At 43.1% G+C, this 15,458-nt stretch overlaps 1 protein-coding gene across 1 annotated transcript in view; it reads left to right on the forward strand.

The window, feature by feature from the left end:
* Positions 1–15,458, forward strand: part of DNAH9 (dynein axonemal heavy chain 9) — a 340,864-nt gene that overhangs the window by 247,331 nt on the left and 78,075 nt on the right. The window contains exons 51-54 of the mRNA XM_007522773.3: positions 3,470–3,589; positions 4,782–4,970; positions 10,476–10,711; positions 14,392–14,514. Coding sequence (XP_007522835.2) covers positions 3,470–3,589; positions 4,782–4,970; positions 10,476–10,711; positions 14,392–14,514 — 668 coding nt within the window. The remainder of the gene's footprint in view (positions 1–3,469; positions 3,590–4,781; positions 4,971–10,475; positions 10,712–14,391; positions 14,515–15,458) is intronic.

Here is a 15,458-nt window from a genome sequence, read left to right on the forward strand (position 1 = left end):
TTGGTTCCAAGGATTTGTGTTCTCTGTGCCTTATCATTTCTTGGTTTGTCCTCTTGTCTTGCTATGGCTTATTATTAAGTAAATATCTGGGAAATGTTAAGGAAAAGGTAAGGTTCTTGTCTGAAAATGTCTTTATTTTTTTTAAGATTTTATTTATTTATTAGAAAGACAGGAAAGAGTGTTGTTAATATTCGGAAGGCTCTCGCCGGGCTGGCTTGCTTCACTGTGGGTAACAGAGACGCGGAGACAACGGCTGGGCAGGGAAGCTGTATTTCTTTATTCAGGAACAACGATTCATAAACTAAGACAAACTAATCACCAAACAGAACTCTGCTGTCTCTTTGCGGCGCCGCAAGCACTCTCTCTTTTTCTCTCGAACTCAGGAACCCAGGAACTCTGTCTCTCTGGCACTCTCTCTTACTCTGTAACCCTGAAACTCTCGAACTCCGGAACTCTCTGACTCAGGAACCCTCTCTCAGGGTTCCTTGGGGCGGGGCCAAGCAGGCCCGCGAAATTAATAGGACTGATCCAATTCTCTTGGCAGGGGAGGGCTAGAACAAACCAATGTAAAGCATACGACAAAAGAGAAAGAACCAGACATCACTCTGGTACGTGTGCTGCCAGGGATTGAAGCTAGGACCTCATGCTTGACAGTCCAATGCTTTATTCACTGCACCACCTCCCAGACCACAAATGTCTTTATTTTTAAACTGGACTATTTTATTTAGTATTGAATTTTCGGTTGTTAATTTCACCCTTAGGACACTGAACACTTTATCATCTCATTTGGTAAGGAGTCTGCTGACTACTCAGGATCCATTTCTTTGTTGATATCTTTCCATTTTGTTCTTTATTCTGCATGGGCTTAGTTGCCTTTCTTTCTTATTACTTGTGCTTAGCATATAGAACCTGATTTTTTTCAGCTCAAGAAAAAAAATGATAAGTATTATTATAATTATTATTATCTCCCATCTATTTTCTGTTTAGTTTTATTTTCTGGAATGTGTCATAGTTGAAGGCTGACCATTCTAGTAGTTTCCATTTTCATTCATCTTCTTTTTTAATCTTTATTTTTATTTTTGATAGAAACAACCAGAAATTGAGAGGGAAAGAGGTGAGAGGGAGAGAGATAGACACCTGCAGCACTGCTTCACCAGTTTCAAAGCTTTCCCCCTGCAGGTGGGGGCAAGGGGCTTAAGCCTGGGTCCTTGTACATTGTAACATATGTGCTCAACCAGGTGCACCACCACCCAGCTCCCTACCTTTACTTTTTTTTTTTTTGCCTCCAGGGTTATTGTTGGGGCTTGGTGCCTGCACTACTAATCCGCTACTCCTGTAGGCTATTTTTCCCCCTTTTGTTGCCCTTGTTGTTTATTGTTGTTGTGGTTATTGTTGTTGTTGTTATTATTGCCATTGTTGTTGCATAGAACAGAGAGAAATTGAGAGAGGAGGGGAAGACAGAGAAAGAGAGAAAAAGACAGACACCTGCAGACCTGCTTCACCATTTGTGAAGCGACACCCCCTGCAGGTGGGGAGCCGGGGGCTCAAACCCGGATCCTTATGCCGGTCTTTGCGCCATATGCACTTAACCCACTGCACTACCGCCCAGCCTCCTTTCTTTCATCTTTATGTCACTTTATATTTTCTTTCCACATTTCCTCAGATTCATCTTATAACCCTTCCCTTGGACTTACTATGTTCAACATTAATATTAAATAATTTGTGCATGACTCTCTTTTCTGTTCCTTTTATTTGCATCCTCTCGTTTTATGGATGAAATATCTTGAATCTCTCTGAGAAACTCATTTTGACATATTTTATGCTCTGTTCTAAATTTTGTAACTGAAGTGATCTTTTCCCCAGATCATCCCCCCCCTTCTTTTTTTTTTTCTGAAAAGAGAGTATTGTTGAGCAATCATGGACCCAAAGCTTGGAAAAGTGGAGAGGAAGTATTAGGGAGGTACTCACTGCAAGCTCTAGTGTACTTCTGCTTTCTTACTTTGGTGCCATACTCCAAACTCAGTCAATTCCCCCCCCCCTTCTTATTCACCTTAATGTAGATTTTCATTAAATGTCTCCTTGTCCTTTTATGTTGGTAAGAGTACTGATTAAAATGTGATTCTAGCCCCACAAGCAGAGACAAAACTGGCTGACTGGCAGAATTTGTTTTCAGGAGAGCATGAGTTATCCTAAATTCCAGAATATAGTGTATTTTCTCTGCCACTATTAAATTTCCTGCCTCGTGGAGTACAGACTGGAGGTGTTTCATGCCATGCATGGAAACAGGGACATATGGTGGAGGGCCAGTAGGCCTCCGACTAACCCTCTCGTTTTTAGCATTCTTTCCAGTCACACTTGACATGTTCCACTACCAGCTTTACCTTTTGTGAACTGAGACCAACTCTCAGTCGGAATTTCCTCTGCCCTGTCCTAGCCATTTCCATTCTTCTGTCAATGTGGTCTTCCATAAGTCTGGTAAATCCCTCCACCTCAAACGGTCTTCAACATTTGATTGGAAGTTATGGGTTTATGATTCTTATGATTGCTTTTATAATAATTTTCAAGAAGCCTTTGCAAGAAGAAAGGGGAACTAATGGTGGACAGCCCACCGCCATTAACTCCACAACTGCTCGGTCACCACTTTTCAATTTCCTTGACTGTAAGTTTGGCCTTTAGTTTGTTTCCCTTATGACTTGCTAACAGTCAATACAACAGTCCGAATCCAGACTATTTCATTAACATAAGACGTGTTCAGAGGTGTTTGTCATGTGTCCATGTGCTTTTCTGCCTGCAGATCTGTATTCTGAGGGCAATAACTATCTGCTTCTATTCTAAATTCTCAATGAATTTAGAAGAAATGTGAAGCCACAGCTTTTTTTTTTTTAAAGTTCTTACATTTCAGGAATATGGGAGAGCAATCGATGATGTGAAGTCACAATTATCTTGTATTCCTAGAACACTAAAGCAGAGGGAGGACTTGGTTTGTAGATAGTAGGATCCTGAACCAAAGACTTGCTACATCAGACTTAGCATGTGTTTCTTCCAGGCCACTTAGGAATCATCTCACCATTGTCAAACCTCCCCCAGACATCACTGAGGTGTTGCCCCTAATAGAAGCACATGGATTTTTTATTGGTAGGCTACTGGTACCCCTTTTTCCTATCAGAAGGATAAAATAATTTATACACCCCCTTCCCAATGGCAGGTATTGAATTACAACTTGGGTCAAGAAGCTAGAGTGGTACACCTCTTAACTGCCATTTTACTCTCGTCCAACAGGATCACTGAAACTCTTCTACCCCAAATCACCCCTCCTTTTGTCTTCCTTTCCTTCCCTGTCCTGCATTACTCAGTATCTCCCAACCCCCTTAAAAAAAACACTGACAAGTGAGTCCCTTCTTACCTCCAGAAGCACTGGAGATGACCTGGGATACAATTACCAGCAGACCTTGTTTTCCTTCCTGAACAGCACCTTAATGACAACCTGGCAAAACTCACAGCCAAGTTTGAGAAAGCGACAGCAGACAAACTCAAATGTCAGCAGGAAGCTGAAGTGACCTCGGGCACCATTTCCCTTGCAAATCGCCTGGTGAGTGTGAGCCTCAGCCACCCAAACCTTAATTACATTAGCAGAACTTGGCAGGTGCCACAGAGACGCAAAATAAATGAGCACAGCTTAGCACAGCTTTGACTTGGGGAAAAACATTAAAATGCACTGGGGTGAGGGGGATGCATCGTGAGAGAAAAATATGTCAGCACACACAGCCTGGCCAAAGGAATTTTCCTACAGAGACGACTGGGAGGATGGAAATAGCAGAGTTATCAAAGCAGCCCTTGAAGATGTGATATGCTTGCATGTGCACATCGACAAAAGGAAGCACCAAAAAGCAAAACTAGCATTAATTTGTAAACCCTAGAGCTCGTATGTACATAATTTGCAGTAATAATGGGAGTGTGGCCAAGACTAAGATATAAGATTGGAAAGAAAAAAAAAACATATATATATATGCACCCCATGTTCATTGCAACATTATTTACAACAGCCCAGATAAGAAAACAACCTGTTTAAGGGCCAACTGGGAACACACCTGGCTGAGTGCACATGTTAACAATATTCAGGGACCAGAGTTCGAACCCCCAGTCCCAACCTGCAGGGGAAAGCTTTACAAGCGGTGAAGCAATGCTGCAGGTTTTTCTCTGTCTCTCTCCCTCTCCATCTCCCCCTTCCCTCTCGATTTCTGGCTCTCTAGCCAATAAATAATTTTTTTTAAAAAAAAAAAAAGATAGTTAAAAAGAAAATACACTGTGCTAAGTGATTAACAGACACCATTATGTTTAATCCTCTTTTATGGTTCTTTTTAAGGCTCACCACAGGTAAAAGGTGAGGCCTGGAAACCTGAATTCTAAAACAGTCAGCTGTCCACAGAGCCCACACAGGACATGAAATATTTGCAGTAATGGGCACAGATTTTCATACATCAAACAGGCTATGAAAACAGTGTTCTGTGGTCTGGGAGGTGGCACAGTATAAAGCACTGGACTCTCAAGCATGAGGTTCTCAGTTCAAGCCATAACAGCACATGTACCAGAGTGATGTCTGGTTTTTTTCTCTCTCTCCTCCTATCTTTCTCATTAATAAATAAATAAAATCTTAAAAAAAAAAAAAAAAAAAGAAGGAAGAAAAAAAGAAAACGGTGTTCTGAGACGTTCTCAGGACTGAACTTAAGGCTTCCTAAAGCCTGTGGGACAATGAGTCTTCTCTCTGATCTTTGAAACAATAGGTGGGAGGACTTACCTCGGAAAACGTGAGGTGGGCAGAAGCTGTGCAGAACTTGAAGCAACAGGAAAGCAAATTATGTGGAGATGTCTTGCTTGTCACAGCTTTCATCTCATACCTTGGTTTCTTTACCAAGAAATACCGGCAGAGTCTCATGGATGCCACCTGGATACCTTACCTGAGCCAACTGAAAGTATGTACAGCCTGACTTTCTCCTGACCACAACAGCCTGTCAGAACCAGTGAACTCACATTATAATAGTTGACCCAGTGGAGTTGCTTCTTGCATACTTAATCCCATTACCATCTCAGTACCCCCACTATCTGCATCCACGAATCCACTGCTCCTGGAGACCATCTCCCCCCCCCATTATTGTTGTTGCTGCTGCTATTGTTGTTGGATAAGACAGAGAGAAATCAAGAAAGGAGGGGAAGACAGAGAGGGAAAGAGAAACAGAGACACCTGCAGACCTGCTTCACTGCTTGTGAAGCAAATCCCCCTGCAGGTGGGGAGCCAGGGGCTTGAACCAGGATCCTTGCTCCAGTCCTTGCACTTCACACTGTGTGCACCCAACCTGGTGCACTACATCCCAACCCCCTCATTGGTGGTTCTTATCTTGGGGCCAGGAGAGCATTTCAATAGAATTGTTTTCCTTTCTAACCTTTTTTTTAAAATTTCTTTCTAATTTTACACATACTGCTTTATGCACTAAAAAAATCATTATCATGAGAAGGAATCCACAGGCTTTACCAGTATGTCAGAGGAGCCCAGGGCACAAAATTGCATAAGAACATGTCAAAAAGCCAGAGGAATCCTTAGATCCAAGTTCATCTTCTTCATTTGCTCCATTTACGATCATCTTTTGAACAATTTGCTTTCCCACAGGCACTAAAGATGAATAAATAATAGCTTTATTGCTTATTTCACACAACTGTAACCATTTTTCATAATTCATTTTTAAGTTTATTTTACTTATTTATTTTTTGCCTCCAGGGTTATTACTAGGGCTCAGTGCCTGCACTATGAATCCACTGCTCCTTGTGGCCATTTTTTCCCATTTTGTTGCCCTTGTTGTTGTTGTTAATGTTATTGTTAACAACTGCTGTTGTTGTTGTTGGATAGAACAGAGAGCAATTGAGAAAGAAGGGGAAGACAGAGAGGAGGAGAGAAAGAGAGACACCTGCAGACCTGCTTCACTGCCTGTGAAGTGACTCCCCTGCAGGTGGGGAGCCCGGGGCTTGAACTGGGATCCTTGCACTGGTCCTTGCGCTTTGCACCATGTGCACTTAACCACTGCGCCACCGCCCTACTCCCTTGCTGGTCCTTGTTCTTTGTGCCACGAGCACTTAACCCATTGCTCTACTATCCGCCCCCCCCATAATTCCTTTTTTTAACAAAAAAAAATCTAATTGATTTAATATTGTTTTCTAATATTATAAGATATTGAGAGTATGGTTTCATACTTGTGTTTATATGTGTGGGTATATTCAGTAACTCACTGAATCCACCACCAAAGAACTTTTATTCTGATTATCACAATCATATTATTAGAGGTAAACTCTCACATTCTCTTATGAGGAAATCCAAAGTCAAGTTTTCTGACTGTCAAGTGGTTGGTCAGGGTGTTTTGCGGGGAGATGATGGGTGAAGGGAGTTGGAGACCATTTACAGGCACTCTGGCATTCTTGAAACTATTGCAGCTTGTTAGGTGACGTAGCAACTAGAGTACAGGGCCGGCAGGGCTGAGGACCCAGGTGTGATCCCAGACATTATATAGGCCACAGTGGAGAAGCGCTCTGGTGTCTTTCTCTCCCCTCCCTCCCTCCACCCCTGCCACTATCTTTTTATCAATAATAGTTTTTTAAAAATCACTATTCAACAAATTATGGCAGGTGGCAGCAGGCGGGGGGAGGGTGGTAGCTCACTGGGTTAAGCACACACGGCTGGAAGTGCAAAGACTGCCAAAGGATTCCAGTTAGAGCCCCTGGCTCCCCCCACACACACAGGGGGTCACTTTGCAAATGGTGAAGCACGTCTGCAGGTGTCTCAGTTTCTCTCTCCCTCTCTGTCTTCCCATCCTCTCTCAATTTCTCTCTGTCCTGTCCAGCAACAACGATAGCCGTAACAACAACAATGAAATGGAAAAAGTGGCCGTCAGAAGCATTGGATTCATAGTGCACCACATTTTTTGCCACTAGTGTAGGGAGATTGTGAGGATGTGGTTAAGCTTGGCAAGGCTTGCCCTGAAGGACATGTCCATCCTGTCAGTCTCTCTCTACTGAGAGGTCGAGCATGGAGGGACACAACCCCCCAAGATTTGCCTCGTCTTATCAGACTCCCTGTGTCACAAAGCACCCTGCATTCCTGATACTATGGCCTGCTCCCTTATTACCTACATAATCATTATTTTGCCTGAAAGATCTCCTCCCTAATTCCCTGCAGGGTATTACTAATCCTACCAATTAAACCCCTAGCAACAGTTGCTAAGGAAGTCCCTACCTTTCTCAGCTCCCTTTTACCTTTCTCTGCCCCTTTCCTAACCATGTATGGTATTGTCAAGCCACTTCCATTTCCGACTTGCTGTTTCTAGTTTCCATCTGAGAAGAGCGCTAGCACATGCACGCAGACCAGGAGACTAACTCTGGCCATTGTGGTTTGCTCCACATGGCTTAACTAGGTGTGCTACCACCCAATGCTGGATTCTGGGGTGCTCAGATGAATAAAGATTTGAACGGCCTTGCCGCCATGAGCTTGGTTCCTGGGTCATCTCTCTCTCTCTCTCTCTCTCTCTCTCTCGCATCGCTAGCCCAACAACTAGACTGTAGAGAATTTGTACTTGCATTATTCCTCCACTACTGCTCTACATTATAGTTTGCCTTTTTTTTTTTTCCATATAGAAAGGGAGGGACAGAGAGAGAGACAGAAAGAGAAGGAGAGATACCCACAGTACTGCTCCACTGCTTGGAAGCTTTCTCTGTATATCATGTTCCTGTGTGGTGACCAGGAGTTCCCAGGTCCTTGCAAGGCTATCCTGGGTAAGAGCCCACCTCCCTTTAGAAGGAGACATGTTGAGTTCAGGTGGCCAAGAGAACAAAGAATGACAAGGGAAGGAGTGTGGAAAGACTCAGATACATATATCTCTGTCTCCTCCTCCTTTCAATCTCTGTCTCTATCAAAATAAATAAATAAAATATTGGAAGCGGTGGGTTAAGTGCACATGGTGCAAAGTGCAAGGACTGGTGTAAGGATCCCGGTTGGAGCCCAAAGAATCCCTGTTCGAGCCCCCAGCTCCCCACATGCAGTAGAGTCACTTCACAGGTGGTGAAGGAAGTCTGCAGGTGTCTATCTTTCTCTCCCCCTCTCTGTCTTCCCCTCCTCTCTCCATTTCTCTCTAACAATGATGACATCAATAACACAACAATAATAACTACAACAATTAAAAACAGCAAGAGTAACAAAAGGGAAAAATATATATAATATTTAAAGTAAATAAATAAAATATAATTTTTGTAAAAAGAAAGTAGATTCGTGGTTGCTGAAAGCAAGGAGAGGAATGAGGGAGTGAAGGGTGACTGCTAAGTGGCATATGGGCTTTCCTTTTGAGGTGATCATATGTTCTACAACTAGACAGAGCTACTGTTTATATTAACACTTGTGAATGTAATTGATACAACTTAATTGTGCACTTTGAAACGGCTAGTTTTTTGGCATGTGTATCCTATCCCAATTTAAAAACATATATGTGTTCCCAGTAAAAATATTATTTGGTTGTTGTTAAAATTCGGGGGCTCCAACAGGCCGGGCTAGCTTCGCAGTGGTAGACAGAGACAGAGACTCGAGGACACACGGCTGGGCTGAGAAGCTGCAGTTTAATCTTTATTCACGAACGGGCAAATCACCACACCATGTGCTTCCCAATCATTCTTCCTCTGCCGCTGCTGCTGGGACTCTGCACGTCCTTAGCATATGGGGTGGGGAGAAAGAGGTGCGCGAAACTAGCAAGGGCCAAACCATTTCTCTCAGAGGTAGGGGGAAGGGGACCAAACCAACATGAAGAATACCAACATTTGGTAATATGGGAGGTGGTGCAGTGGATAAAGCATTGGACTCTCAAGCATGAGGTCCTGAGTTTGATCCCGGGCAGCACATATTACCAGAGTGATGTCTCATTCTTTTTCTCTCTTCTTCTCCTATATTGCTCATAAATAAATTCTTTTTTAAAAAATAAAATAATAATAATAATTCTAGAGGAATTAAAATAGCTCAGAATGGACCAGAGATATAGTTCAGCCTAGAGGTCTCACGTGGAGTCATGCACATGGCCCAGGCTCCAGTTCTAACACCATCTGAGCCCATGGCTCTGAGGGAAGCTGTGTGGCTGTAGTTTTCCTTCTCCCTCCCCCTCTGTCTCCTACCCTCCACCCTTCTCTGTATCTTCCCCTATAGCAAAAGCAGAGTTATCCCGGAAGGGATAAAATCACACATGCACAAGGCCCCTGTTCTGAAAAAGAAAAAAAAAAAATGAAAGAAATGGTGCAGGATAATCCTCTGTTAGTGAGGGATGAAATAAGAGAGTTAGTGTGAACTAGCACACACAGGGGAGGGGGAAGCCCCATGAAACGTGCATGAGGAATGGAGATGCAGAGGAGTGACCCTGATACCTTCAGCACAGGCATGTAAAAGACGCTATTGATTAAAATACAAAAGAGTAAAATCTATGGCAGAAATCTCACTTTGGTGACTACAGTAGAGAACAAAAGACTCACACAGTCTCAATTTTGACGGTGGTTCTTCAAGAAGAAAAAAAAGAAAACCTGCTTCAAGAAAAAAAGGGGGGCAGACGGTGGCGCACCTAGTTAAGCGCACACACTACAGTGCACAAGGACCCAGGTTCAAACCCCTGGTCCCCTCCTGCAGGGGGAAAGCTTCACAAGTGGTAAAGCAGTGCTACAGGTGTCTCTCTGTCTCTATGTCTCTATCTCTCCCTCCACTTTCAATGTCTCTTATCTTTATCCAATAATAAAATTAAAAGGAAAAAAAAAGAAAAAAATTACCCAGCCAGAAAATTAGTCTTTGAGGCCAGGAGGGGTTGACCTTATTATTTTTTTTTTATTTATAAGATGGAAATATTGACAAGACTACAGGATAAGAGGAGTACATTTCCATACCATTCCCACCCCCAGAGCTCCATATCCATCCCCTCCCTTGATAGCTTCCCTATTCTGTGTCCATCTGGGAGTATGGACCCAGGATCATTGATGACTTTACTAGTTTTTGCCTTCACCTGACATTTAGTATGCAGGTGGACCCAGGTATTGTCTGGGGGAGATGGTGTCATAGTTGGAAAAAAGGATAGAAAGCTGGATGGGGAAGAGAGTAGCTCCCAAATATGGGAACAGTATATAAATATTGTCGACCATAAACCCCATTGATTTGGAGTCTCTGTAACCTCTTCATCCCTCTAGGTCTGAGCTCACATTCTGTGGTCACTGCTAGGAACATTCCAGGCTGCACTAATTTCAGAACCCATCTTCCTTGAATGGTAGAGTACGTTGCCCAAACCTCCCTTCAGACAATAGAACATTCCCTACGATTTTAAGGCAGTCCTGTCATTCAGTAAGATACCAACATGTAGTAAGCCCCAACTGAGAAAGTATCCTTCCCTTCTGAATATCTGTGGCATGATTTGGTCATTCAGGTTCCCATTCCCATCACCCCAACCCTGGATCCCCTGAGGATGCTGACAGATGATGCCGATGTCGCTGCCTGGCAGAACGAGGGCCTCCCTGCAGACCGCATGTCCATGGAGAATGCCACCATCCTCATCAACTGTGAGCGCTGGCCGCTCATGGTTGACCCTCAGCTACAAGGCATCAAATGGATCAAGAACAAATACGGTGAAGACCTCCGGGTCACCCAGATTGGCCAGAAGGGGTAGGTGACTGAACTCAAAAAATTCCCACTTTCACCATTTATATTTGGGTGCAGTTGGAGGGGCAGGGAATTGTGAGTGGAGTGTCATCTCCAGTGAACTCTTTCTGATTTCCTGGTCCTTCCATGAGGCTTCTCAGGTTTTTCTGTCAACTTTAGAAAATAACACCATAAAAGATATTGGGGGCCGGGGGGCAGGCGGTAGCGCAGTGGATTAAGTGCACATGGTGCAAAGTGCAAGGACCGGTGTAAGAATCCCCCCTCTCTGTTTTCCCCACCTCTCTCGCTTTCTCTCTGTCCTATCCAGCAACAACAACAGTAATAGCAACAATAATAACAACAACAACGATAAACAACAAGGGCAACAAAAAGGGGAAAAATGGGAGTTGGGCAGTAGCGCAGAGGGTTAAGCGCATATGATGCAAAGAGCAAGGACTAGCATAAGGATCCCGGTTCAAGCCCCCGGCTTCCCACCTGCAGGGGAGTCGCTTCACAGGCGGTGAAGCAGGTCTGCAGGTGTCTTTCTTTCTCTCCCCCTCTCCATCTTCCCCTCCTCTCTCCATTTCTGTCTGTCCTATCCGACAATGACGACATCAATAACAATAATAACTACAACAATAAAACAACAAAGGCAATAAAAGGGAATAAATTTTAAAAAGGGAAAAATTAGCCTCCAGTAGCAATGGATTCATAATGCTTAAAAATAAATGAAATAAAATATATAAGTAAATAAAAAGGTATTTGGGCTCTGACACTTTGGTTTTTTTCTTTTTCTTTCTTCCTTTTTTTTTTTTTTTGCCTTCAGGGTTATGCCTGAGGCTCAGGGCCTGTGCTACAAATCCACTGCTCCTGGCGGCCATTTTTTCTTTTTTTTTTTTTCATAGGACAGAGAGAAATTGAGAGGGTAGGGGGAGACAGAGAGGAAGAGAGAAAGATAGACACCTGCAGACCTGCTTCACCACCCATGAAGCGACTCCCCTGCAGGTGGAGAGCTGGGGGCTCGAACAGGGATCCTTGCGCCGGTCCTTGCGCTTTGTGCCACGTGTGCTTAACCCGCCGCACAACTGACGGGCCCCTGTTTTTTCTTTCCTTCATCATTGCATGCGTATCAACCTCTTGACCCTTTCCAGGTGTCCTTTCTCCATCATCCCCGGCATACTCGTTTATCTCCCTTTGAGCACTCGCTGCCTCCCCAAACATCACATCTTATTCATGATGGATACTCTGTATTATATACTTCTTCATATCAGACATTCACTGCTTTTCTTTACTCTCTGCCACCTACCCTACACCCTCTGATCCAAGGGCCCATAAAGCAAATCTAAGCTTTTTCTCCTAAGAAAAAGCACCACGTTCGCTGTGAGTTCATAGCAGTGGAGACAGTTGTGAACCTTCCAGAGTCTTTTGTACCTGGGACTCAGCTTTGTCGCAACCGAGTTGGCAAATTATCACGAAGGAAGATGAACGACAGAGAGAATGTCCATCCAGCACTCACTTGGACTCATTTGCTCAGGTCTCAGCATCTCCCCCAGCCCCCACCCCCCACACACACACAGTGCTTCATTAGCCCTGTGACAACTGAGCTTCGTAATTTCAGTGCTCAATTCTTGTTTGCTCCATTAAGATATGTAAGAAAAAGAAGGGAAGCAGAAGGAAGGAGAAGAGCTCAGATACTTTCCTTGATTCAGGCAACTGATAAGGTTAATATTATGGGTGTTATTTTTTATCTAAATAATTTGAGATTCAGAAGCTGGGTGGTGGCGCACCTGGTTGAGCACACATGCTACAGTGCACAAGGACCCAGGTTCGATCGAGCCCCTAGTCCTCACCTGCTGGGAGAAAACTTTGCAAGTGGTGAAGCAGGGCTACAGGTCTCTCTCTTTCTCTCTCCCTTTCTATCACCCCTTTCTCTCTCAATTTCTGGCTGTCTCTGTCTTTAAATAAATAAAGATAATAAAATTTTAAAAAATGAGATTCATAGAAGTAAATTAATCTTTGGGCAAAGTATATGAAGTTTTATTTATATTTGAGGAGGAGTTAAGATGTGTTTATCTGAGTGAATGAGTGAGTCTGCTTTGTTATATGCACTTCCAGGGGTTAAGCCCATGCCTCACACATGTCAAAACTTGTACTTTTGGTAACCACTAAGCCATCTCCCTGTTAGTTACTATTTGGAATGGAATCACATCAGATTTATAGATATATTTTGGGAAAATCATTTTAATGTGTCTAGCTAATGCCACATAGCACCGAAAACTAAAAGTAATCTAAATTTTGATAACTGGCTGCATCAACACAGTGAATACCAAATCATATAAAAATCATTTCAGAAGTGTAATGGCATGTGGAATTTTTTTTTTCCTCCAGGGTTGTTGCTGGGGTTCAGTGCCTACACCATGAATCCACTGATCCTGGAGGATTTTTTTTCCCCTTTTGTTGCCCTTGTTGTTTTTATCGTTGTTGTGGTTATTATTGTTGTTGTTACTGATGCCATTATTGTTGGATAGGACAGAGAGAAATCGAGAGAGGATAGGAAGACAGAGGAGGAGAGAAAGATAGACATCTGCAGACCTGCTTCACCACTTGTGAAGCGACCCCCAGCAGGAGGGGAGCTGGGGGCTCGAACCAGGATCCTTACTCTGGTCTTTGCACTTCGCGTCATGTGTGCTTTACCCACTGTGCTACCACCCGACCCCCAAAATATTTTCAATAGACTAAATGTGAAAAAACTAAACTGTCAAGCAGATGCACTGTTTGTGTGACTCCAGCAATAAATAAGCATAATTCTAGATCAAAGTGTGTTAATATACTTAGAGATATAACTGAAAATCAATAACAAATGGCAGGATAGTTAGAATAAAATTTCATGTTTGGGGGTGGGGGTAGATAGCATAATGGTTATGCAAACAGACTCTCATGTCTGAGGCTTCAAAGTCCCAGGTTCAATCCCCTATACCACCATAAGCTGGAGCTGAGCAGTACTCTGGTTACAAATTAATTAATTAATTAATTAATAATAAATAAAAATGTTCATATTTGGGTTTTTTTTGTAACTTTTCCCTATTTCTAAAAAGGTATGAAATCACATAAAAATCAGTAAAAATGGTGGTCTGCGAGGTATATCACAGTGGATAAAGCACTGGACTCTCAAGCGTGAAGTCCCAAGTTTAAATCCCGGGCAGCACATGTACCAGCGTGATGTCTACTTCTTTCTCTCTCATCCTATCTTTCTTTTTTTTTTTAAATATTTATTTTATTTATTTATTCCCTTTTGTTGCCCTTGTTGTTTTATTGTTGTAGTTATTATTGTTATTGATGTCGTCCTTGTTGGATAGGACAGACAGAAATGGAGAGAGGAGGGGAAGATGGAGAGGTGGAGAGAAAGAAAGACACCTGCAGACCTGCTTCACCGCCTGTGAAGCGACTCCCCTGCAGGTGGGGAGCCGGGGGCTTGAACCGGGATCCTTATGCCGGTCCTTGTGTTTTGCGCCACCTGCGCAAATAAATCTTTAGAAAACCAAACAAAACCAAAAAAAAAAAAAAAAATCAGTAAAATGTGACCACAGAAATCACCCCATATAATTAAACCTCCAAGTTTATTGTCATACTTTTGAGGCCATGATTCTCTGGCTAAATCGACTATAAATTCCTACCTTACCATCTTGTCCAACTGCCTCTCCTAGCTACCTTCAAACCATAGAACATGCTCTAGAAGCTGGAGAGGTGGTGCTGATTGAAAACCTAGAAGAGTCCATTGATCCTGTTCTGGGACCTCTGCTTGGAAGAGAAGTCATTAAAAAAGGAAGGTAAAACTTGACTGTGAGGCTGATCACTTGTGAGGAGTTACTGCACAGACAGTGGCAGAGCTATGAGAAACCCACTCTTCCCAAAATACTCTCACACAAGCTCAGGTTAAATAGTTCTCTACAGTACACACCCCCTTTCTTTCTTTCTGACAGGACGCATACACAATTTAACTGCCTTTGTCTCCTAGAGATAGTTTCCTGGAAGATAGCTGTGTTATGGCTGCTATTTGTGGAAGGACATTAGAACCAAAGTGATTGAAGGAAGCAAAAACTCAACTCTTTGTCAAGTTGCTTTGGGGGGTGCTGGTAGCTAATCATGACTTAGTAAATGTCTGGCAGGCAGAGGAAAAGAGATGAAAACAGCCGCTTGTGAGATAAGGAATGTGATCATTATCATGAAGGGTGGCTTTATTTAGGAGCCTTGCCCACTGCCCAGATGCCCAAGTTGTCTTTAATTTACCATTTCCACCTATAGTCCTCATTTTGCTTCAGCCATAAAAAAATCTAATTCCTATTGCTGACCTATATAAAAGGCACCTCTGGGCACACAGACGTGTCCCTTCCTCCAACTGCTTTACTGCCATCTGCTGGAAATTTTTCATCGTGTGCTCATCTGTTTGTTTTTTTTATATAATTTTTTTCTATTTATTTATTTTCCCTTTTGTCACCCTTGTTCTTTTTCATTGTTGTTGTAGCTATTATTGTTGTTGTTATTGATGTCATCGTTGTTGGATAAGACAGAAAGAAATGGAGAGAGGAGGGAAAGACAGAGAGGGGGAGAGAAAGAGAGACACCTGCAGACCTGCTTCACCGCCTGTAAAGCAACTCCCCTGCAGGTGGGGAGCGAACCAGGATCCTTATGCTGGTCCTTGGACTTTGTGCCACGTGTACTTAACCCGCTGCGCTACTGCCTGACTCCCAGTTTTTTGTTTTTTTGGGTTTTC

The sequence above is a fragment of the Erinaceus europaeus genome, chromosome 12 (assembly GCF_950295315.1).
Source record: "Erinaceus europaeus chromosome 12, mEriEur2.1, whole genome shotgun sequence".
Taxonomy (NCBI): domain Eukaryota; kingdom Metazoa; phylum Chordata; class Mammalia; order Eulipotyphla; family Erinaceidae; genus Erinaceus; species Erinaceus europaeus.